The sequence below is a fragment of the Trichomonas vaginalis genome, chromosome IV, assembly GCF_026262505.1.
Source record: "Trichomonas vaginalis G3 chromosome IV, whole genome shotgun sequence".
Taxonomy (NCBI): domain Eukaryota; phylum Parabasalia; order Trichomonadida; family Trichomonadidae; genus Trichomonas; species Trichomonas vaginalis.
Genome location: NC_067206.1, coordinates 24156499 through 24179252, shown reverse-complemented (window position 1 = coordinate 24179252; position 22754 = coordinate 24156499). Strand labels below are relative to the sequence as shown.

The 22754-nt window shown below is 33.9% G+C and overlaps 16 protein-coding genes and 1 pseudogene across 17 annotated transcripts, besides 7 other annotated features; 6 read left to right on the top strand and 11 right to left on the bottom strand.

Moving 5' to 3' along the window:
* Positions 1-20640: part of a mobile genetic element that runs on past the window's edge.
* On the bottom strand, positions 155-457 carry TVAGG3_0158520 (uncharacterized protein; the record flags this gene model as incomplete). The annotated part of the gene is made up of 1 exon (XM_051224887.1): positions 155-457. One exon carries the CDS (start codon positions 455-457, stop codon positions 155-157), a length of 303 nt encoding a protein of 100 aa, XP_051109873.1.
* On the bottom strand, positions 1760-2190 carry TVAGG3_0158510 (uncharacterized protein; the record flags this gene model as incomplete). Its single annotated transcript, XM_001304318.2, has 1 exon — positions 1760-2190. A coding segment is annotated over one exon (431 nt), but the record flags the coding sequence as incomplete, so codon positions are not given.
* On the top strand, positions 2236-2508 carry TVAGG3_0158500 (uncharacterized protein; the record flags this gene model as incomplete). Its single annotated transcript, XM_001304319.2, has 1 exon — positions 2236-2508. The coding sequence occupies one exon, from the start codon at positions 2236-2238 to the stop codon at positions 2506-2508; it is 273 nt and encodes a 90-aa protein (XP_001304320.2).
* TVAGG3_0158490 (uncharacterized protein) lies at positions 2827-3390 on the top strand (the record flags this gene model as incomplete). Its single annotated transcript, XM_051224886.1, has 1 exon — positions 2827-3390. One exon carries the CDS (start codon positions 2827-2829, stop codon positions 3388-3390), a length of 564 nt encoding a protein of 187 aa, XP_051109872.1.
* Positions 3900-4229, bottom strand: TVAGG3_0158480 (uncharacterized protein; the record flags this gene model as incomplete). The annotated part of the gene is made up of 1 exon (XM_051224885.1): positions 3900-4229. The coding sequence occupies one exon, from the start codon at positions 4227-4229 to the stop codon at positions 3900-3902; it is 330 nt and encodes a 109-aa protein (XP_051109871.1).
* On the bottom strand, positions 4889-6077 carry TVAGG3_0158470 (annotated as a pseudogene). The gene has a single exon. A coding segment is annotated over exon 1 (1189 nt).
* Positions 6110-6225, bottom strand: TVAGG3_0158460 (uncharacterized protein; the record flags this gene model as incomplete). Its single annotated transcript, XM_051224884.1, has 1 exon — positions 6110-6225. A coding segment is annotated over one exon (116 nt), but the record flags the coding sequence as incomplete, so codon positions are not given.
* Positions 6306-6890, bottom strand: TVAGG3_0158450 (HNH endonuclease family; the record flags this gene model as incomplete). Its single annotated transcript, XM_051224883.1, has 1 exon — positions 6306-6890. The coding sequence occupies one exon, from the start codon at positions 6888-6890 to the stop codon at positions 6306-6308; it is 585 nt and encodes a 194-aa protein (XP_051109869.1).
* Positions 7515-8141, bottom strand: TVAGG3_0158440 (KilA, N-terminal/APSES-type HTH, DNA-binding family; the record flags this gene model as incomplete). Its single annotated transcript, XM_051224882.1, has 1 exon — positions 7515-8141. One exon carries the CDS (start codon positions 8139-8141, stop codon positions 7515-7517), a length of 627 nt encoding a protein of 208 aa, XP_051109868.1.
* TVAGG3_0158430 (uncharacterized protein) lies at positions 8249-8623 on the top strand (the record flags this gene model as incomplete). The annotated part of the gene is made up of 1 exon (XM_051224881.1): positions 8249-8623. The coding sequence occupies one exon, from the start codon at positions 8249-8251 to the stop codon at positions 8621-8623; it is 375 nt and encodes a 124-aa protein (XP_051109867.1).
* Positions 10421-11086, bottom strand: TVAGG3_0158420 (uncharacterized protein; the record flags this gene model as incomplete). The annotated part of the gene is made up of 1 exon (XM_051224880.1): positions 10421-11086. The coding sequence occupies one exon, from the start codon at positions 11084-11086 to the stop codon at positions 10421-10423; it is 666 nt and encodes a 221-aa protein (XP_051109866.1).
* On the bottom strand, positions 11293-11778 carry TVAGG3_0158410 (integrase core domain containing protein family; the record flags this gene model as incomplete). The annotated part of the gene is made up of 1 exon (XM_051224879.1): positions 11293-11778. One exon carries the CDS (start codon positions 11776-11778, stop codon positions 11293-11295), a length of 486 nt encoding a protein of 161 aa, XP_051109865.1.
* TVAGG3_0158400 (phage tail repeat-like family) lies at positions 12419-12817 on the bottom strand (the record flags this gene model as incomplete). Its single annotated transcript, XM_051224878.1, has 1 exon — positions 12419-12817. One exon carries the CDS (start codon positions 12815-12817, stop codon positions 12419-12421), a length of 399 nt encoding a protein of 132 aa, XP_051109864.1.
* TVAGG3_0158390 (keratin-associated protein family) lies at positions 13105-13987 on the bottom strand (the record flags this gene model as incomplete). The annotated part of the gene is made up of 1 exon (XM_051224877.1): positions 13105-13987. A coding segment is annotated over one exon (883 nt), but the record flags the coding sequence as incomplete, so codon positions are not given.
* On the top strand, positions 15655-16218 carry TVAGG3_0158380 (uncharacterized protein; the record flags this gene model as incomplete). Its single annotated transcript, XM_051224876.1, has 1 exon — positions 15655-16218. The coding sequence occupies one exon, from the start codon at positions 15655-15657 to the stop codon at positions 16216-16218; it is 564 nt and encodes a 187-aa protein (XP_051109862.1).
* On the top strand, positions 18555-19235 carry TVAGG3_0158370 (uncharacterized protein; the record flags this gene model as incomplete). The annotated part of the gene is made up of 1 exon (XM_001296487.2): positions 18555-19235. A coding segment is annotated over one exon (681 nt), but the record flags the coding sequence as incomplete, so codon positions are not given.
* TVAGG3_0158360 (uncharacterized protein) lies at positions 20131-20457 on the top strand (the record flags this gene model as incomplete). The annotated part of the gene is made up of 1 exon (XM_001296489.1): positions 20131-20457. The coding sequence occupies one exon, from the start codon at positions 20131-20133 to the stop codon at positions 20455-20457; it is 327 nt and encodes a 108-aa protein (XP_001296490.1).
* Positions 20458-20640: a terminal%2Cinverted (terminal inverted repeat of Maverick-1A transposon ID:TVAGG3_0158350).
* Positions 20641-21016: 376 nt separating this feature from the next.
* Positions 21017-21223: a mobile genetic element.
* Positions 21224-22061: 838 nt separating this feature from the next.
* Positions 22062-22248: a mobile genetic element.
* Positions 22218-22248: a terminal%2Cinverted (terminal inverted repeat of rnd_1_family_319/TvMULE1 transposon ID:TVAGG3_0158330).
* Positions 22249-22643: 395 nt separating this feature from the next.
* Positions 22644-22673: a terminal%2Cinverted (terminal inverted repeat of MuDR-3_TvMULE3 transposon ID:TVAGG3_0158320).
* Positions 22644-22754: part of a mobile genetic element that runs on past the window's edge.

The window sequence follows — 22754 nt, the reverse complement described above, 5'->3', positions numbered from 1 at the left end:
TTGGTGAGACTGCTCTTTGCCATTGTGCAGCTCGTAAGAAATATTCAATATGTGCTCCATAATCGTTTGGTAAAGTTTGTTTCACAGATGGTGAAGGTTCACGAGAGCTTGATGAAGAACTCATTTATAAGCTTTAAAAATAAACGTTCATCCTTTATTCTTCACTGTCGTCAGTTGCTAAGTTATAGTCGTCAAGTCTTATTATTGGTATGCCTGACTGTCTTACTTGTATTGCAAAGCAACAATCCCTCATAAATCCAATAAGTGGCTTTGGTACATTTTCAGTTGCTAGTTCAATAGGTCCTTTAACAGACAATTTGTATGTTATTGGAGCAGTAGATGTTTGACCTTGCTGGAAGCAAAAGTCCACTTCTGTTGGAAAACCACATAAGAAATGTGTGTTGTCATAGCTATCCCATTTATGTTCCACACTACCATCATCCACCAATGACCTCATAACATCTTCATTAAATCCTATCATATCATTGTTTGTATTGCAGGCGTTCGCAACCATTTCATAAAATACAGGTCCATATGATTTTTCAGGTTCTGCAGGCATATTTCCATAAGCTCCCATGGAAAGCTGAAGATATTTAAACTTAGGGTTCTCAAAATTAACATAATAGTTGTCTTTCTTTCTAAATAGTGCCCAAATACTTTTAACATTAATAGGCGTATAAGCTGCTGTAAATGTTGCACTTGAACTATCTGTATTCTTTGAGAATGAACCGTCCATAGGAATCCAATCCATAACTTTAACAGGAAAACATAAAGCCTCGTTTGTATAATGTTCTACAAGTTCTGTATAAATTTAGGGTCTAAAGAGAATGACTTTGGATGAATGAAACATTCATTAAAATCCATCTTTGTTCGAAATAGTTGCTGGTTTACAGTTGTAATAGTAACTGTTCCACTAGCTTCTACTGCCTTCGTTATCATAGTGAATGATTCATTCCATGGAACAAATTTATTTGTCGGTGGATTTGAATCTGAAGCAAATGCAACTTTAAGAGTTGGATTGAAAGCAATGATATCATTTACAGATATAGATGTGCATTGTAAGGCGTCGCTACTGAACTTTACTTTAAGCTGAATGTTTCCTGCAAAAGCTGGAATAAATCGAATAGCTTCTAATGGAAGGAATCTTCTAACAGGAATTCTTAAACGAAGCTTAAAATCAAATGATTTTCCTGCTGTAATTGGACCACTAACAATTTGTCCTGTTCTGCATGTTCCCGAATGACTCCATACATCTTCATGTCGAGTCTTTGAGAAAACATCTACTTTCTTTATTTGTTCGGTAGTTTGTGAGTTTGAAGTTATATATGCTTCTTCTCTTGCGTTGTCTTGAGAATATACGATACGACCATTTGCAAGGATTTGATATCCAGCAACTGCATAGAAAGCGTCATCGAAACCAATCCAAAATCCTGGTGGGTTTGTTTTATTGGAACCTGAACCAATTTCTTTATCTGCAATAAATTGACCTTCCATTTTATACGTAATGAATGTATTGTAAAGGTCCAACATATTTTCACCAGGAGGTGAGAGATTGAATGTTACCCATGTGTTATCTTTAGCAGTTCCAGGTTGTGATGGAATCTTTGCGTCAGAATATTTTCTATTAGTGTCACCAATTTGAACTGCATTGTCTATGATATCGAAATATGAGCGAATCTGATGAATATGCTCTGCTGGAGTAAATTCGTTTAACTGTTCGTTCTGCATGTATTTACTTCAGATAAAAATATCTATTTACTTCATTATTCTCACTCTTCTTCTTGGTATTCGTGGTGGAAGTTGTTTCTTGACATTTTCAATGAACTGTACATTCTCTTTTGTCTCAACTTCTTTCACTGGTGGGTCAGGGTTCTTTGACTCGGTTTGTTTTTCAATGAAATTCACGAACTTTGCAATAAGCTCTTGGTTCGTTATTGAAAGTACATCTGGCTTCTTTTCTTCTGGTTCTATTGGTGGCTCAGTTTGAACAGAAGGTTTTATATGGGCTTCGTGGACTTCACCCTTGCCATGCACCTTAATGTTGTCGCTCTCTGCATTCGCTAATGGTACCTTTCTTTTTCTTACATATATTTTACCATCTTTACTCTGACTTACATAATAGAAAGGATGTTGTATTCCTCTGGCGTCATTTAATATAATAGACTCTCGTTCTGATTTTGACAAGCTCATTTTACATCGGTTAAAGTTTTAATTTAGTTTTTTATCTACAGTCAAATGACTCAGACAAATCCTACGGACAAGACCCAAGGGGTCATAGATGTTGAAGCATTGAAGAAAGAAATTCGCGAGCAAATTTTATCCGAACTGAAGGAACAAAAACCAGAACAAAAGCCAGAGAGACCAAAGAGAAAACTTAGTGAAAAACAACTAGCTGCATTAGCTGCTGGAAGACAGAAGAACCCACGTTTGCTGGCGAAAAAAGCTAGAGAAGAAGCAAAAGCAAAGGAAGAACAAAAAGCAAAGGAAGCTGAAGCAAAGAAAGAGTAAATGGTTTATTTTTATCCAAACTAAATGTATAGACAAATACCTTTATCTGTTGCGTTCAGTAGTGAAAACCCTGACGTCAAAATAAAGGGGAACAGAGTAACGTTTAAGTTTCCAACAGACTGGATTGTGAACATAAATGAAGAGAAGTACATTGGCATAACATCTATGTATATAACACGTGCTTTCAGAAAGGTTGACTTTATACTTCAAGTCGAGATAGAAAATGACGAACAGTCTTTAAGCGCCCAAAACATTCACATATACAAATACTTTAAAGACGATACAACATTGTTGCAATGTATGATTTCATTTAATGAGATGTTCGAGAAAAAGTTCAACATTGAAGTACAAACTTTACAGCCTTTACGTGAGTTTCTTGCACAACTGAAAGAAGAAGGTAGTCAGCCACAACTTATAGACTTTCATTATGAATTTAATGAAAATGAAGATGGAACTCATGACTGTCAATTCATTGTATTCTCACCATTCAATGAAGTCGCTAAAGAGAAAAAAAATCCATTACGTATAAGGTTTCAAATCTCTGAACCAAGTGATGATTTTAAGAATGTTTTCAATTATGATGCAATGCTTCCGAGGAAAAATGAATTTTCAAAGATTGTAACACCTGGCATTTGGGATAGAAAGCAAGCAATACTTTACTCTAATATAGCCAAAGGCGTTGAAAATGAGTTCATTGGTCATACAAGAACTTCACCACTTCCTAACCCTAAATACTATAAATTAACTGGCTTCAATCGTGAGTTTTGGATAGACATGTTCTCCACTCATGACCATAAATGTCCAGTGTTCTTGCCTCCAGATGGGAAGGACTGTCTCTACATTGAAGCACAACTCTTAAACTCTACCATCGCAGTATTGTAAAATCTACGCTAGCTTTATTTTTATCACGAATGACCTCATTGCTGACAAAAATAAGCCGCTAGCGGCAAGGGCGAAGCCCATGACCTCAGAACTTCAACTCAAAGAGTCCGGAGACAAAGTCTCATGGTTTTTAGGTTATTCAATAATTAATTATTTTTAAAGAACTAAAGGTGCTACCATGCTACCATGTGCTACCAGGTCATTTAACTTCTCTGAAAAAGTGTGACAACACGACATTTTGACAACAACACAGGAGGAAGGCAGTTATGAATTATTTTTAAAGAACTGAAGGTGCTACCATGTTACCATGTTGACAACACGACATTTTGACAACAGTTCAGGAGGAAGGTAGTTATGAATTATTTTTAAAGAACTGAAGGTGCTACCATGCTACCATGTGCTACCAGGTCATTTAACTTCTCTGAAAAAGTGTGACAACACGACATTTTGACAACAGTTCAGGATTAATGCAAAAATAAATTCCAATCATACTTTATAAAGCTAGACCTTCAGGTCTCGCCGCTTAGCGGCTCATTTACAGGTATTTCATCATCAGTAAATGATTCCTCATTATCGTTTGGTTCAACCTGTTTATATAATCCTTTCATTTCTTCTTTCAAAACATAATACCATATCTGTTTACCGTCTATTCTTCTATGTTTCCTATCACATTTATCCTTAATACTCATTTGAAAGTTTTTGTCTTTCATGTCTGATGGTTTGCAGAATAGAGCATTTTCACACGTCATACCTGCACACAATTCATCATAATGTGTATTTATCCATACATCTAAAGGATTTGATGATAATTCAATTAAATCTTGTTTGGCTTCAGTCATCGGTATGATTCGTACATTAAATGATGAAAGGTCGTAATTGATAAAATACGTCAGTTAAATTATCATAAAATTCCTTTGTGCATGAATCCATCAAATTCTTGAAGTAATCAAATTGACCCTTGAATTTACCATTAACTCTTAAAACTACGTATCTTCTGTCTCCAACTTCAATTTTGACAGGGTAAACGTTGTTAGTTACGAAAATGAAGTTTGCAACGTTCTGAGCTGTTCTTCTGGGTTGATTCTTTTCATTAATTCTAATCTCATTATCCGTAATAATTGATTTCAAAGCGTTGAAGTTTGCGAGTCTGTCTTCACCCACATTCTTGAGTTCATTAAGTACAAGAAACATTTTATTTTCAACTACTGAGTTGAAATTACCCGTTAGCTCACTTATTTCGGTAATGTTTTTACATGAATAACCAGCGAGAAGTTCAGAAATAATGTCTGTAAATCTGTTTTTACCTGTTCCCTGAAGTCCTTTCAAAATAATTGCTGTTTCATTCTTGATTCCAGGATGTTGAATCATTGATGCAATCCAGCCGAGAAGGTATTTATACACTTCATCGTTATTATCACAAATGGCTTCTTTAATGAAATTCATAAACATCTCAATTTTTGAGTAATCTGGTTTTTCGAGAACGTTGTATTTATAACCTTGAAAACGTTGAGAAAACATCTGGGGAATCAGATTTAAAGCAAACACCCTTAACGGTTAATGAGGATAATTGATTTAGTAGTACATCCCATGCTGTTATTGTTTTACCTTCTTCTTTAAATAATTTAATCATTTTGAGTGACTCTTTCATGTTTGACTGAAGAACAAATGATATTTGATTCATTTTGTCGTGGATATTATAGTCCTTTTGAATGAAATATTTATTTCCACAATCTACAAAACGGATTACACGTGATAAATCCTCAATTACTTCAGAACTGTTTTTATACTGATGATTTTCAGCCTTGCGTCTAATATCTGTTATCAAAAACGAGTCATCAAGTTTGATATCAAATGTTATTTTTGGCTTACGTAATAAAGGTAAAACATATTCATCATAATATTCCTTTTGATATAGTTTTAGAATCTTCACTAAAACAAATGGAGAAGTCATTAAATGTGCATATCTACTACGTGCTTTTTCAAAATTACTTTTTGCATTTTCTGTTAAACTGCAGAAGTTATAAACGTTATCGTATGCTTCATTAATTAAATGATCCGGTAACGAATTAATAGCTTGAAACAGTGTGAATAATGTTATTTCTTTTTCTAAATTCATGTTTCCACCGTCATTATGTACTTCAAAATCACAGATGCCATCAACTATGCTCTGAGCTAGTTTATCGTCAATGTTTACATCTTTGTTTTCATTCATGATAGTCTTTATTTCTTCATTCTTCTGTTCAACTCTTACCTTAATATTCAAATCATTTAATATATCATTCACTGTTCTAGTTAATGTTGAATCATAACTTCCACGAATGAATGAGTATGTTTTGATTGGTTCTGTTGCATTCTTGCGAACTCTTGAATCAGCCATAACCACTAAAGAACGCTTTGAATCATCCATAGAAGTCATGATATCAATATCATAATCATTGCAGGAATAACATTTAATCATTCTGTTCGAAACTGCATAGAAGAAATTAGTGTTGCAATAAATGTGAAGACCTCCTGAAGCGGTTTTAACGATAACATCTTTATCGAAAGTTTTGATAAAATGTCTTTTCTAACTGTTTCTTTAAGTTCATCATTGTACGATTTATTGATATCAACATCTATAATCGTTAAATTTGATATTTTATTTACTAATAAAGCCATACCAGTTTTCCTTCCTCTTCCTCCATCATGTTTGAGGTAGTTATGTAAATCAATCCTGTTTTCACCAATTCTTTCGTTGAGGGTTTTAGTTTCTGCCACAACTAATTCCTCAGCTAATGAATCAATAACTTTTTCATCAGAAACGATATAGTTGCTGTTGTTGTTTGTTGCTGTCATTTATATAGGAATAAAAAATAAAAATAATTCATAACTACCTTTATTTTTCTGTCTTAAGGAAATTCATGAAAATTCATGGTTCAAAACTGAATATCATATAACCTCTTGAAAACGTTTAAACGAACTTGAACTTTCTTTCCTTCAGTATCCGTCAAAGTAACATATGCAATTCCTGATTTTAGGAAACAAACATGCATTTTTCTATAGTTAACTCCTGTATAGTAATAGAATGCGTCCTCATTCTCAACATAGTAGTAGAACTCTAAGTCATGCTTTCCATAAGAGTTTATTTCAATTGCTTCGTCAGATATTTCATCAACGAACTCATAAACTATATCACCATACTTGCTTTTATTTCTATTGTTTTCAGATCTAGAACACCAACGAAGGTTTGAGATTCTGTTGTCGTCTCTTTGATGGTTTATATGGTCCACACACGGTAAATTGTTCGGATTGGAAATAAAATGAGTAGCTATGAGAACATGTTTTTGGTACTTTTTGAGGTTTAATGTTACACAAATATAACCTATTCCTCTGTTATATTCATGTATAATTCTCTTGGTTTCTTTCTTCCTTATTTCAAAAGGCTCAGAACAGTGAATTTCATACTCTTCATCTTGTAAACATTCTTTCCATACATCTTGACCAACAAGTTCAGCGTACATCTGTCTTTACATACAAAATAAAATATATTTTTTTAAAAAACTAAAATATATGTTTATTTCGGGAAAATTCATGACAAAAACATTTACGATGAAGAAGTCATGACAAAACATTTACGAAGAAGAAGTCATGACAAAACATTTACGAAGAAGAAGTCATGACAAAAACATTTACGAAGAAGAAGTCATGACAAAACATTTACGATGAAGAAGTCATGACAAAACATTTACGATGAAGAAGTCATGACAAAACATTTACGATGAAGAAGTCATGACAAAAACATTTACGAAGAAGAAGTCATGACAAAACATTTACGATGAAGAAGTCATGACAAAAACATTTACGAAGAAGAAGTCATGACAAAACATTTACGAAGAAGAAGTCATGACAAAAACATTTACGATGAAGAAGTTTATTTCCTGTGTTGTTGTCAAAATGTCGTGTTGTCACACTTTTTCAGAGAAGTTAAATGACCTGGTAGCACATGGTAGCATGGTAGCACCTTCAGTTATTCAAAAAATAATTCATAACTACCTTCCTCCTGAACTGTTGTCAAAATGTCGTGTTGTCAGTAATTTTCAGAGAAGTTAAATGACCTGGTAGCACATGGTAACATGGTAGCACCTTCAGTTATTCAAAAATAAGTCGTAAAAGCTTTTGTTGTTTCTTCTGACTAAATGCAACATAACCATATCTCTGTCTTCTTCATTTTCCATCTCTTCAGCGTAAATCATATACTTATAACTCTTTTCCTTTCCTTTTGGTACCGAACGTGGTATTCTTTTCTGAATGCTTTTGTCTTTTGCTTCAATGACTTCATTTTTTGCTTGAAGTTTCTTTTCCATCTGTTCGCGTTCTGCTTTATATAGTTCATCTAACATCATGAAAATATAACAAGCATAACGAGGTGAAGCCCACATTGCTACAGCGTTTACTAAAAGTCTATGAACATAATAACCTTTCAAACCAGGTGCCAAATTCTTGCGATTTTCGTACGGAATCTCTTCCCTCGGTTTTCCGAGGGAAGCAATCATATGAGGAAATTCTTCTAAAAGTTCTTTTGCCTGTTGGTTTTCAAACCAATGATATGCTTGCTTTGTAGAACGAAGAGCGTTCATTATACTTTGCATTTGGTACATGTCATCTTTGACAGAACGAATGAGTCTCAATTGTTTGTTATATTGTATGTATTCGTATTCTTCATTTATGGCTTCATGGACTATAACTGTTGTTGTGTTCTCTAATGTTGACATTTCTGTTCTTACATACAGGATAAAAAAATAAATAAAATAAAAACTAACTTTATTTTTTCTGAGATAAACACTATTTCTTCACAACATTAAATTTTATCCTGTATGAAATGACTTTAAAAAGATTATTGACTGACTTCGAATACTATCTCATTGACGCACTGACAGACCCTCAAAACTGTGTTGAAAGTTCTTTAAGCTTTAAGATTGAAGGTACGACGCATTTTGTCTTCACTTACGTATTGAAAGAACATGACCGTTATCATAACGAAGTGAATCAAACACTAATAAAATTTGTAGATAAAAAATTGGTTAACAATGAATATTTTAAACGTGAAGACCCAAACACTGCTGGAGATGATGAAGAATACAGACAAGCTATTGAAAAAAATAACGCAAGATTAGATGCAATAGAAAAGAAGTTTAATGAATGTCTTACAAACACGTATGAATATCTTATGCGGTGGGAAGCCAGATGGAAATAAATTTACGTCAAATATGCAATTTATAAAATCTTATGTCGACAGGCTACGTAGCACAGTGGTCTAAGGTGGTGTTATGGAGGGGTCAAGGTCTGTGGTTCGAACCGCGACAGCGCCGTATTTTCTTATTTTCTTTATTTGTCTTGTTTGTCGTGAATAAAAAGTGTCATAAAAGTGCTCTATCTTCCACGGGAATAAATAAAAAATTTACTTTATTTCTTCTTTATTTCTTTGTTCCCGTGGAAGAAGGGTTTTGCTGTTTTTTCTCAGCCAAAATCAATGATTTTTTCATTTTTGGAATCCTTAGCGAATGAGGAATCTTTTCTCTCGTGGAAGCTTTGACCAAAAATAAGCCGCTAGCGGCAAGGGCGAAGCCCATAATTTAGGTGAAGAGACCCAAAGGGTCAGAGCCGCAAAGCGGCTAGGTGAGATGTCACCTCTTTTTTCACCTCTTTTTTCACCCTCGTGACTTTGTCATAACTTCTTCGTAAATGCTTTGTCATAACTTCTTCGTAAATGAGTGTAAATGACCAAAAATATATTATAGGTGAAGAGACCCAAAGGGTCAGAGCCGCAAAGCGGCTAGGTGAGATGTCACCTCTTTTTTCACCTAATTTCTCACCCTCAGCCGCTAAGCGGCGAGACCCAAAGGGTCTTGAATTTTCATGAATTTCCTTAAGATAGAAAAATAACGTTAGTTTTATTTTTATTTATTTTTTTATTTTGTATGTAAAGATATGATTTCAACAATCGGCACAACAACAATTCAAGCCGCGAACGGCGGGACTCTGTCCACAACAACTTCACCAAACTCGTTAGTCATGAATCCAACATCTATGTTAGTAGAGATGAAAAGCTTCATTCCTTCTTCATATACTTTCGAAACAGAAATCCAGAAGATAAAGCAAGAACTTTTAACAAGTAATTTAGACTGTAGTGCGAAAGATGAAACAAATGAACAGTATCTTTATGAAATGCAGGACATTATTGACCATTTACCTAAACTACCTGAAATTCAGCATCAAAAACTAACTATTCCTGAATTCGATGAAATAGAAGTGAAACCAACTGACTCAGTAGAAATAAAGAAGTTCATTCGAAAGGTAAACTATGAGTTTCTAGGATTTCATTGCAACCATAAGGTTATGGACAAAGATTGCGACATGGTATATAAGAATGTTTCTGACATATATAAATCCGGGGAGTTTAAGACCTACGATAACTTTGTTTCGTTAGTTGCTGAATGTGTATGGCAGATAAGAGATAAAGATAGAAGAGGTAAAATATGGAACGAACAGATAAGACCAACTGCTTTTGAGTTAAAGAAAACCATTGACGCTTTAGTTGTTTTAGCAGGTAAGGTTTCAATGTATAACGCAAAAATGAACCCGCAATGTTCTAAATGTAAAGCAGCAATTAGGAAATATAACTACTCCGTCAAAGAGATAGAAAGAATGCGAAACGACTATGCAGACTTAAAGAAAGAAGCAGAAAAGCCAGCAGAAAATAAAATGGACATGTTAGCATTTCTGAACAAAAACTATCCAACTGCTGACGATTTCCTTCTATCTGACGTCAAGAAGAAATATAAAGAAACTTTCGGCATTGTTAAAACTTTTGACATACTGACAGAAGAAATAGAAGCTACGAAATTGTTTAGGATTTCAAATATACATCGTACAATTCATGTAAAACGCTTGTGAAAAACTGGGGTGAGAAAACAGGTGAAAAAAGAGGTGACATCTCACCTCTTCACCTAAACATTATTTTTACTGAATTCAATAAAAATAAATGGTTCATTTACTCACAATATTTTTGTACAAAACGACCCCAAACTTTTAACTTCTTTTCTGCAGCTTCAAATGCTATCTTAGCGAGTTCATATTCTCTAAATTCTCTCTTTAAATCTTCTTGTTCCCATTGGTCTAGTTCGTATGGAGAATCTCTATAACCATAATATATCTCACGTTCATGTTCTAATTGTTTTTCACACATTTTTCCAACTTCTTCTTCGAACAAAGGTTTAGCATTCTCCACTGTATCTTCGAGTTCTTCTTCATCTAACTTCTCATGAACTTTCTTGTCTATGGAGTCCATAATATCTTTGACATAAAATGCATACTTTACAGAGCACCATTCAGCAACAAAATGAACGAGGTCAGCATGTATGTAAATACCTTTGAATTCATTCATAACGCCCTTAGTAAGCTCATAAAATGCTTGTTTTGAGGTTGAGCCACTTTTGGCTCGACCGTATTCTTTCAACCAAAACTCAAGAATTTCCTGCATTTTAGCACTATTGAGAAATCTGTTTAAATGGTTTAACTTTCCTGCTTCTCTCGCCATCTTTGTTGCATTAATGTAACCATCCTTGTCTCTACGTAAGACTTCAATACCGTTATAAGTGCCTTTTGTGAATGTTTCACCATTAGATTTGTTCGTGAATGTTTTTGCTTCGATTGACATTTCTGTTCTTACATACAAAATAAAAAAATAAATAAAAATAAAACTAACTTTATTTTTGGTCTTTTGTGAAAATTCACGAAAATTCAAGAGGTGAAAAAAGAGGTGAGAAAACAGGTGAAATCTCACCTAGCCGCTTTGCGGCTCTGACCCTTTGGGTCTCTTCACCTAAATTATATTTTTGTCTGATTTACATCCAACGAAAAAGTTTAGAAGAATTTTCTTATTCTTTCTGGCATGTTTTTATCTTTCCAGTACTCCCGCTCTAATGGTCCCAGATGAGTTGGTTTAGATTCTCTCAAGTTCTTAGATGGTATAACATCTTCAACGCCTCCTTCATATCTTACTTTATAAGTGTCATCGTTTGTGTTGTAGTCAAGTATTTCAATAACCACTCCTCGCTTTGCTTCGTCAATGGTTTCAGCAAGTTTGCCATTACTACTTTCGACTAATTTATGTCGAGGGTAAAACGCAATAGAGTCGTCAGTAGCTTTTATAAGATATCCATTACCTTGCGTAGAGTCTACGATATAATAATTTCGACTTAACCTTAAACGTTTCTTTGTCAATGGTTTGTCGTCAAGAACTACACGAACTTTTGTACCAGGAATGAGGGTAAATTGTTTTGAATTTCTGATATTTTGTGTTTGACTTAGTTTCTTTTGTATATACTTTTCTTCTTGTTGTTGTGTCATTGAATTTGGTGTATGTCCTGTTGTAGAATGTGTTGAGGAATTATATACTTCGAGAAAATGTTTCATTGTTTCTTCGGTAAAGTCTCGCTCTTGATTTAAATCTCTGAGAGTCCTTATGAAGCGGTTAATGATACCGAGTATGTTATGGTTATGGTCTTCAGTAGTGTAGTGAGTTATGTTATGCTTAATGAGAAAATCTGTGATTTCATTGCTGAGGTATGCACTGTCTTGGTCTGATGTTAAAGTACTTGGGCTATGTTCTGCTACAAACTTTTGTAAAACTCTTAACACTTCATGAGTTCCTTTATTTCTCATTATATACGCATATGCTTTACGAGTGTTAACATTTATGAAGATGAGGAATGGTTTATGTCCTCCTTTTCTGCTTTGAATGAGAGTGTCAAATTGGTATGCGTCAGGAGTGTTGGAGTAAATTGGTAAAAAGTAGTCGTAAGGATTTATTTTTGTTTGATGTACAACATTTTTGTCAAAGAACCTTTTCACTTCAGCTCTGTTAGTAAATCCCGAACTCTTTGCAGCTTCATTGAATTTCTTAAATGACCTCCATGGATGTTGTTCGAATACTTCTTTCAAGCTCATTTATGTAAAGTTAAAGATTTTATTCTAGGCTCAAGCGCGTTCATTGAACGCGGTACCATGCAAATACAGTCACAAATGGTGGCATGTAATCTGCACCCGAGCCTGTTGGATTTGTTGTGAAAGTATGGGCATGATTTCCTGCGGTTCCACAGAAAATACCTGCGCTTGAATCTACTGGGTCACTTGAAATATCATATCTATGCATTCCCTGTCTATCCGAACCTGCTGCAAGATTTGTATAACCTCTTTTTGTTATTGAATGTGAATGACTACCTGTTGTGTTTGTAGTTCCTGTATGAGTGTGCGGTGGAAGGTTTGCTTCAGTAATTTTCTTCGAACCTCCTGTTTGCTTTGAAGAGTTAGCACAGTATAAGAATTTGTCTACAATCTGCTGCCATGTACCAAAACCTAAAACTGTTGCTGGATTTGTTGAGTTCATTGACGTATAAATAGAGCCTATAGGATATAATGTTTGAAGTATTTCTGTCTTTAATGTTTGAAGCTCTGTTTTGTCTGCTTTCTTGTCATATAAATCTTGAGCAGTGAATTTAATATTATGTTCATCCTTCATGACATAAACATCTTTACATCTAATGTTTCTCATCGTCGTTATGTCGTCATCCGATGTTAAACCTTGTGGAAAGTTAGGAGGTTTACAATATAATGCAGCCGCGTGCGGCGGGGCTCCGCCCTCCCCACCAGTTTCTTCAACCGTTCCTTCAATACTTTCTATAGCAACAGTTGTGAAGGATTTATGTGTATGGTTCTTGTCTGCTTTCTTATCTAACATTGCTGGTAGTTCATGTGCTTCAAAGTTTCTGGCATGACTTTCAATGTTCCTGCAACTGTTATCTAAACTGTTAAGAGTATCTTTTACGCTTGTACTTGGATTTTCTAATGGTGCACTTGAACCAAGGTCAAAGTTCAATATTATGTCGTCTGCTCTAACAGTAGTGAAGGATTTATGTGTATGGTTCTTGTCAGCTTTACTGTCTAAAGAAGTTTGAAGTTCATTTATATCGGAGATGTTGTGTTTATGAGATTTCAAAACTTTGTTCATTGCTTCGAGTTCAACTTTGTCAGCTTTACTTTTAATAGCATCTTCAAACGTTATTTTTGACTTAACTCTCAAAGTAAATCTTGGTTCAACTAATACACCGTTAACAGAGAAAGTAGAGGCATAAATTTCATCGTTATAACCAAATGCTTCTGGTGCTTTACCTGTGTCATACTGTACAGTACAGCTTATGTCATAACCTTTAGCACGAATGTATTTATATCTTCTTTCATTAACATTTTTTGTCTTCGCTTCATCACTTCGTGTTAAATATCCATGGTAGTCCGTTATAATCTGTTCGTCTGAAGTTATATAATGAACGTGGTTTTTATCTGCTTTTTCGGCTAATTTCTCATTAACATCATTCACTTCTAATTCAACTCTTCCGCCAGAACTCTTATTATCATTAATCTTTTTCATTAATTCGGTAATTACGTCATAAAGACTATATTCTGTTTTCGGTTTTGTAAATAATGAGTCAAAATTTCTTTTCATCATTACATCGCTGACATTAATGATATCACCAATTCCTTTTTCATTTATTCTCTTCATTAATTCTGCAATAATGACGAATATATAATCTGTTAATTTATTCTCTTCATCGAGGGTTATAGAATGTTTTGAAATTGAATCATTAACTCCTCTAAATAAATCAATAACTTCAGGATACACGTTTTTAATGTCTTGAATAACCCGACCAGTATCCTCGCCACTATGTGGCTCTGAGCCCGTTGGGCTCTGTTGTTCATGTTCTTCGTTCCCGTCGTTACGTGGTTTTATATCTCTAACCATCATCAACGCAGCCATAACCGGAGGGTTTGTTGCTACCTGTTCGAAAATCCGTCCGTTATGTATGGTATATCTAAATAATTTCTTTGTGTTTGTTAAAACATTTGAAACAAGTCTTTTAAAACCATCTACAAAATTTCCTGTTTCACCTAATGTTCTTGCAGCATTTACAAGCTCACCCATTCCCGCTTTTGACCCCAAAAACGTCCATATTGCATTTATTTCACTCTGTATTGTGTCCATTCAGCGAAACTAACACCCGCATTCGCTAAGCTGAAAATGAAACTCAGTGGATCGAACTTAATTCCACCTTCTTTTTCAATTTCAACGAACTCACTAACATGAGATTTTAAATATTCTTTCGTTAAAATTGTTTTCCCCGATGTTATGTCATTAACGAAACTATCACCGTCAAAAGTTAACGAATTCAATTTCGTCGTTGATGCTTTTATTTCATACACCGCTTTATCGATAGTTTTTGGCTCACCTTCTTTAGAAGCATATGAAACATTAATGAATGAATTATATGTATTCGTGAATGAGTTAAAATCAATGATTTTCATTAATGACGCCTTTAATGATTCATTAACTGTTGAATCCCTTAAAACAATTAATGAACTGTCCTTTATGAAAGGTACACTGCAAACCGTCGAGTTTGGATCAAATGCTGTAGTTGGTGCAGGAATATTAATGATATAAGTCATTAAATCATTAAGTGACGTAAATAATGTTGTCGTTTTTGATTTAATTTCTTTAGCATCTGTTATATATGGTAATTTTATTTCTGTAGTTTCTGAATTAAAGATATTCGCTAAAATGTTTTGTAAACTGTTTTGAACAGCAGTATAAACCGTTGAATCCGGAACTCTTACGATTTCACCATCCTTAATAAAAGGCATTGTACATGGTGTAGTGCTTGGGTCAAATCTTTCGGGATTATAATTCAACATATATTCTAACGCTTCATGAACAGACTTATATACTGTTGTGTCGTTCTTCATGACAACTTCACCATTTACAATGAATGGCATAGTACATGGAGTTAAAATAGGGTCAAACTTTTCATAGTCCTTCCATGTTATGTATTTCTCGGTATTTCCATCTGATAACAATATATTTGTCAGTAAGTGTGAGAGAGTATTGACCAAAATATAAACGTTTAGCTCTGTCAGCTTCATACGCATATGCAGCAATACTCATATTTTAATGAGAATAAAATGTTGTTCTATTTGCAAAGTACAGACCCAAACGAATACGGGACAGTAAAGCTACAAACAAACTTAGGTCTACAGAATGAGCCACTTGCATTCAGAGTTGTTGACTTCAATACTATCGCTTCATTCGTTATAACAGATGAAACAGATTTCATGGAGCTTGAAATAGATGGAAAGAAGCATGAAATAAGATTTCACAATAATGTAGAATATAAGATGGAAACATTAGCTGGAGTGTTAAATGCGCTCATAAATACTACAATAAACAAGGAGAACGAAGAAAACTTAATGAATGTTAAACTTATTGCAGGAGTTTTGAAGTTCAGTTATGCGAAGGAGTTTAAGATAACACGAATGAGTCATAGAGTTCAATTGCTTCTGGGAGCATACCATATGACATTTCCTTTGAAAAGTGTTGACAAAACGATTGAGATGAAATCTGTTCCATACGTATGTTATGGTAATTGTTTATACATTGAGTCAAAAATAGCTAATGTCACAGGTATTTCAGGAGTTAATAGTAAAGGTTCAGTAGAATATAAATCCTTCTGTTATGCAGTCAATTCAATGTTCATTCCAAACGTTCCTGTCATAGCAACTCATTTAGGTAAATGGGTTCGCATTAGTCCTCATAATTTGAAAGACATGCAATTCAGACTTGTTGACTTTCAAGGCGAGCCTGTAGAACTGAAGGCACCAGTGCGAATGACTGTTGAAGTTGACTTTTTAGAAAATATTAAATGCAACAGCTTACAAGAGAACTCAGAGCTAAAAATATAAAGTATGAATGTTATGTATTAGGTCATGAACTTTGGTTATTGCTGTTTGATGAAACAAATGAGTTAGTTATGTCAGTCAAGAGAACAGAAAAAGGCGTCAAAGGCGCCGAGCGCAAAGCGCTATATTGTGTTAGTGAAAACTGCACCAAGTCAATAAGATTAGGTTTGCATTATGAAGATGAGTTCGATACTGTTGAAGAAGTTTTGGATAGATACAAATTGCTTTAATTTACTAAAACATATTTCAAACAAATTTATATTCTGTTGAAAGTTTTGTATTCGTTCGAATATTTATACTTAAACTCAACTCCTGTAGTTCCTGGTATTTCAATGATGCGGATGTTACCTATTTTCATGAATGGTGGCGTTTGACCACAGCATTCGATTTCAGGGTCGAGATAGTCAATGACACATTGTTTCCCTGTTATTCGTGAGATAACATTTTCAAGGTCCTCCTTTGTTAGAATTATTTGGTTCTTACTTATAAGATTTGTCAAAAGCTTCTTATCGTCTTTGAGTAAAATTGTTTGGTATAACTGAAGAAGGTAATGGTCTACGTTATCTGAAGGATTTGTTTGAACATTTATGTAAGGGTTGTCGTTGGCTTCTCTTGAAAGAATTTGGTCCAGTGGTGGATACTCTAACTTAACATCTGATGTAGCGTTAGCGTTTGAAGCTGTGTTTAAATTCACGGATTTCAGCTCTGGTTCTTCTTTCAAACACTCTGAACTATAGTTCTTTATGACAATATTGTTTGTCGTTCGTGAGTCAACATTTGATGTTGGTTCAATTGGAACATTAACGGCACCAGCTAAGATGGATTTGCTTCTCATTTCATATAGAATAAAAACCTTTTATATGTATGAAATGAACAATATACTCGACAAGGGTTTGAATGTAAAGCTAACGAATGAAAATATTGTTGAATTCACTGAGACAGGAGCTGTGTATAAAGATGTAGAACTACTGAACAAAAGAGCTAAGGGAAGAAGCAGGAATATGAACAAAGGGTGGAAGCTATTAAAAATTTATGTCAATGATGGCTCAGGAGGTTCAAACATAAAGTATGCAGAAAGTTATAGAGTTTATGCTCTCAAAGGTGAAAAGCCTTCATTTAAGAACAGCTATTCTAACACATATCCTCAAAAGCTAACGGATGGGGAAGTGGATGATATGAATGACAGCAAAAATATTAACAGAAATGGCGACAGAGATGCATGGAATTTGTTTACCATCAGTCAATCTGAAGGTTAAACTTTAAAACAATGTTGGTCGTTCCCATGGAATATTTTTGACTTTAATTGTATTAGTCATGATATGAATCTCAAGGTATGAACGAGGAGAGATGAGAGACTTATATGCTTCCCAAATTTCTTCAAAAGGTAATGTTATACCTGACTGTTTCCAAATGAGTTCAATATCATAGCGTGAGAAACCTTGAAAGATAACGAAGTCAGTTATGAGACGTTTTTATGTTTAAAGCAAGGAAACGCCATGTTTGCATAAGTATTGCTACAGTTAAGTGGTAATGTCTGACTTTAGTTATGATGTTAGCTAATGGTGAGTCTGCTTTTGACACTAAACCTTTTTCCGGCGAAGTCGTCGCAAACGAGCAGAGTATTTGAAGGATACTTTTGAAGGGGTATTTTGAAAGTTTGACAGAATGTAGTTTTGTAAGTCGTTTCATATCGTAAACTCCTGAGTACTGACGTAAGTGGTGTTTGTCAATAATTCTTTCCATCTCCTCAGAAGTCTTTTGCATTCCTGACTGTATGAACTCTACAATAGCATAATATTTTCTCTTTACGTCGAATGTAACGTTGAAGAAATTCAATGAGTTCGCTATCTGGAACTTTAACGACAGAGGCTTGAACTTTTGACATAAATGTTTTCGCTGTTGAATCATAGAGTCTGAAGTTGCTGATATAATGATTTGGTCATAGTAAGAGTCGTTTCCTAAACGCTCTGTTATGAGTATATGACGAATGAGGTTAAATGTCTTACCTGAACCCATCTTTCCACAATAGAAATACACACCATTTGAACAGAACTCATAGTCCTTACTGAAAGGAAGAATGAGATGAGCTTTTCACTGCTTTCATTCATGTCTTCATCTACGTCATGTATTAAATGCTTCATTTTATCTCAAAAATGCAAGTCAGAAATACCAACTAACTGACAAGACGTAAAAAGATATACTATGAACACGTTATGATGAAACCTACCAAAATTCAAGAAAGTCAGTATACTTATGAATATCCAAGACACTGGGTAGAGTATGTAGGAGGTGAGAAAGCTATTGAAATAAGACAAGTTAGAAGTATTCCAGCAGGAAGAACAATATTATTGAAGAACTTTAATGTTTTGAGGTATAATGATGAAACAAAGAAGCAAGATAGTTTTCCTGTTGCTGTGTATGTGAACCTAGACACAGGAGATGACATGAAAGTTTTTAACACAAAGCTTCAAACGGTAGTGAGAGAACAACTGACTGCGGAAGGACATCCATTACCTTCAGAAGTTACCATAGTATATAATTTTGAAACAAATGCAATAGATTTTAAAGTCGTCTCTGCAAAGAAGTCAGGTTTTACATTTAATGAAGCAGATGTATATTCGAATGAAAACTTCAAAGCTATTGCATGGTTAGATAATGACGATTGCTTTAAGAAAATATTTAAATTCAGTGACTCAAAGATGTCAATAGATGACCTTCGTGGAATGTTACCATCGACGTTTACAGTAGAAGGTTCAGCAGGATTGCTTACAAGATTGTCAATTGGTGGTATTTGGTCTCGTGAGAACATTGTTATAAAATCCAGTATAAGTGAATTTGCTGAAGAATCTATATTATGTCTTTCAAACTACATGTATTCGCCACCGAAGCATTATAGTATAACAAACTTTGTCAGTAAGTTTAACATAAGACTTGTCGAACCTTCTTCAATGAAAGATGTTGTGCTACCTAAAGATGGAAAGGATGGACTCATTATTGAGATGATTTTAATAGCATATTAAATGAGCTTGTTCTTGAAGGTCATTCATGATGAAATAACTGTTGTAGAAGATGTTAGCAATTGTTCAGACATTTTGAAGCGTATAGATGAGATAAGAAAGAAGTTTATGAAGCCGCAACGCGGCGAGGACGAAGTCCATGAGAATGTTTATGTTTCATTGACTTTCTCCAGTAACGAGAACTTTTATGAGATAATATTGAAGAGAGATGATTTTAATATGGTGTAAATGGTAGCTTGGACAGCTTTAGGCGCAATGGGAACAAAAGCATTAGCATTTGGAGCAAAAGCACTTGGGGCTTATGACGCAGTAAATAAAATGAGTGGAGGAAGGGTTTCGAAGACATTAGATGCAAATAAAGGGAAGATTGGAGGCTGGGTTGCAAAGAAGTTAAGATTAAATAAAATAGGGCTCATAAATAAAGCATCCAATTTGGTTGCGACTGAGTCAGAAAATGCTTTAGGAAAGGACGATGAGTTTGCAAAACACGCAAAAGACTTTAATGACCAGATGAAAGGTGAAACAATGCATTTAAATAGATTCGATGGAACTAAGAAAATGTTTCTTCTCCACCAGTAGTTCTTCCGTATGGTCCCTATGGAATGTATGGAAATCCTTACGAAAGACCATTTGACCCATTGACTGGTGGAAGTAACTGGTATCATTACGGACGAAGAAGAAAGACAGTCAAGTTGGAGACAGACGTGAAGAAAGCAACTAAAAAGAAACCAAGGAAGAGAGTTATAAAGCAATGAATTCATGAGGTGAAAAAAGAGGTGAAAAAAGAGGTGAGATTTCACCACTTCACCTAAATTTATTTTTGCGCTATGTTTTCATACGTGTGAGGGTGGTGATATCATTAATTTTAAGTTTATTTTTTTATTTTATTTTTATATAAATGACGAAAACTATTGAGATAACAAACTACAACGGTCATGAGTTCAAGAACTTGTTCTTCGTTCCTCGTGAAAATACATTCTATCAGATACGAGGGAGAAAGGGTAAAGTTAGTTTGAGCGTTTATGAAGGAATGAAGAATGGAAAGTTTATACAAGCATACGATACAAACGGTAAACGTGTTTCATTAGCTTTGTCAAAACTTACAGGTATAAACTATGACAGTGATTTTGACTCTGACGATTGGAGCGACAGCAGCGATACTGAAGAATATGAACTATTGTGTGAAGCACAGCAATGGGAAGAGTTGCAATACTTTTGTAAGTGAGAACGTTTATTTTTACAGTAGTAAGGTGAAGTGGTTGGCGGCTTTATAAATATTTAAGGTTAAGTTGGTGTTGTCGTTTGTGTTGTAAAATAAACGTTAACGGTTTTGTAAAGTGTCAAATTCACAAGTATTGCGTACTGAGGAATGCAGTGCCACCGTACACATGATATGTATACTAACTAATACAAAACATCCCCAACATCTTTTTCAAAATTTAATATCCCCAACAATGAACGAAGATGAGGAGTACAAAATTTAATTTTCAGCGGAAATTTAATAAGGTTATTTATTTCATCAAGTTCAAAAAGTTTATCAGGTTTTGATTTAAAATTTTCTTCATACCATACGATAAATGATTCATTTAAATAACTTAAAATCATGTTAATATCCCATTTCGCTATCACATTATTTATATACATATCATACGTTTTTTCAAGGTCTACGACCCCGCCGCTATGCGGCTCATGGTCATCTTTAATAAATGATATATAATCTGAAGGGTCTAAAAGAATGGGATTAAATTTACCACTCACAGAAACGAGAGTAACATTATAGAGAGGTTATCGATTTTGTAATTTAATCGTCGTCGTTATCGATTTTGTAATTTAATCGTTATCGTCTTTTTCTAAACGTGCATTTTTACATTAAAAGCAATGCAACTCCAAAATTAATTGGTATTTAGACTTTAATTAGGTGCAGACAAACGAAATGCAGTCCAAATATTTTGGTGATATATGAATTACATAAATTTAGGGAAATTGAAATTATATCTTTTTAAATTTTTAGGAAAACAGATTTATAGAATTGTTTAAGTCATCAAAATAATGCAGACTTAGGTCAAATTTTCCAAATTTAATCATTTGCAAGACTTTCAAGCGACTTCAAAATGTCGAAATATAAGTCCAAAAATAAAATTACGATTACAGTCTATCCTCAATTATTATCACGCTAATTATTGAGTGACCCATGCGTTCGTATGTATGTAATACCTTTTAAAAAGGAGATGAGAGAGATAAACTACATTTACAATTTAAGTCTGATGTATTTACTTGTTACATTTACAAATGTAAATGTTTCTCGTAATGTTTACATTTTGTAAGTATAACGAATAAAAATGACACACTTTTTTTACAAAGTCAAATTATGCGATACAACTTTACTTGTTACATTTACAAATGTAAATGTTTCTCGTAATGTTTACATTTTGTAAGTATAACGAATAAAAATGACGCACTTTTTTTACAAAGTCAAATTATGCGATACAACTTTACTTGTTACATTTACAAATGTAAATGTTTCTCGTAATGTTTACATTTTGTAAGTATAACGAATAAAAATGACGCACTTTTTTTACAAAGTCAAATTATTGTTCGATTTTTGCAGCTTGTAAACGATTAATTGTATAAAGCAATTGATATTAGCACGACATAACTGAATAATTCTAATATTGAAATCAAAAGCCCTTAAAATATCATGATATTTTAATTTCATAACAAATCTAGGAGACTATTTGATGAAAACATATCCGATGTGGGTTTTGTTGTATTATATAACTTGTTATTGACTTCTTAGCTTTCCAAATTTTTTTCGATAATGAGAAAACGAATGAAATTTTATGTTGACCAAGCATCTTTAAAAATTCCCGGAATAAATTTCAACCTGGGAGAGATTGAAAAATTAAGGGGAAAAAGGACTAGGATTAAAGCATTTTACGAAAAGTGATGCTGTGTTGTTATTTATTTATTTTTTTAATATTTTTTAAAAAAATAAAAGAAAATTCAAATAATTTTGTATCTCCCATGATATATCGACCCACGAGTACTAATGTGGCTATAATTAGAGATTGCAACTCTATTATGATCATAGTCCGGTGATATACAATAAGATTCAAATTTTGAAAGAATTAAGTCTCATCACATTTTTCAATGCTCGATTTTTAAAAACTGTTTAAAAATGGAGCTTATATTGAAATAGTGTAGAGACTAAAAATTACCACAGACTATTTCAGAGGATTGAGTGGCAACTCAATCCTCTGAAAAGTCTGAGGTAATTTGCAAAATTAATAAAATCCCGGTGAAAAAAATAAAAACAGCTTCTAAAAGTATAGTTATCTTAAAATACGAACTTTAACACAAGTTTTTTGATCCAATAAAAAATTGAATTCTTTGAATAAATAAAATATTTTAGGCAAACCCAAATTTTAGCTAAAAGTGACAGGGAAAAAAAACGTTTAGTATTAAAAAAAGACCGATGAGAGCTTCGTTCGAAATATAGAGGGAACTGAGAATGCGCAACCA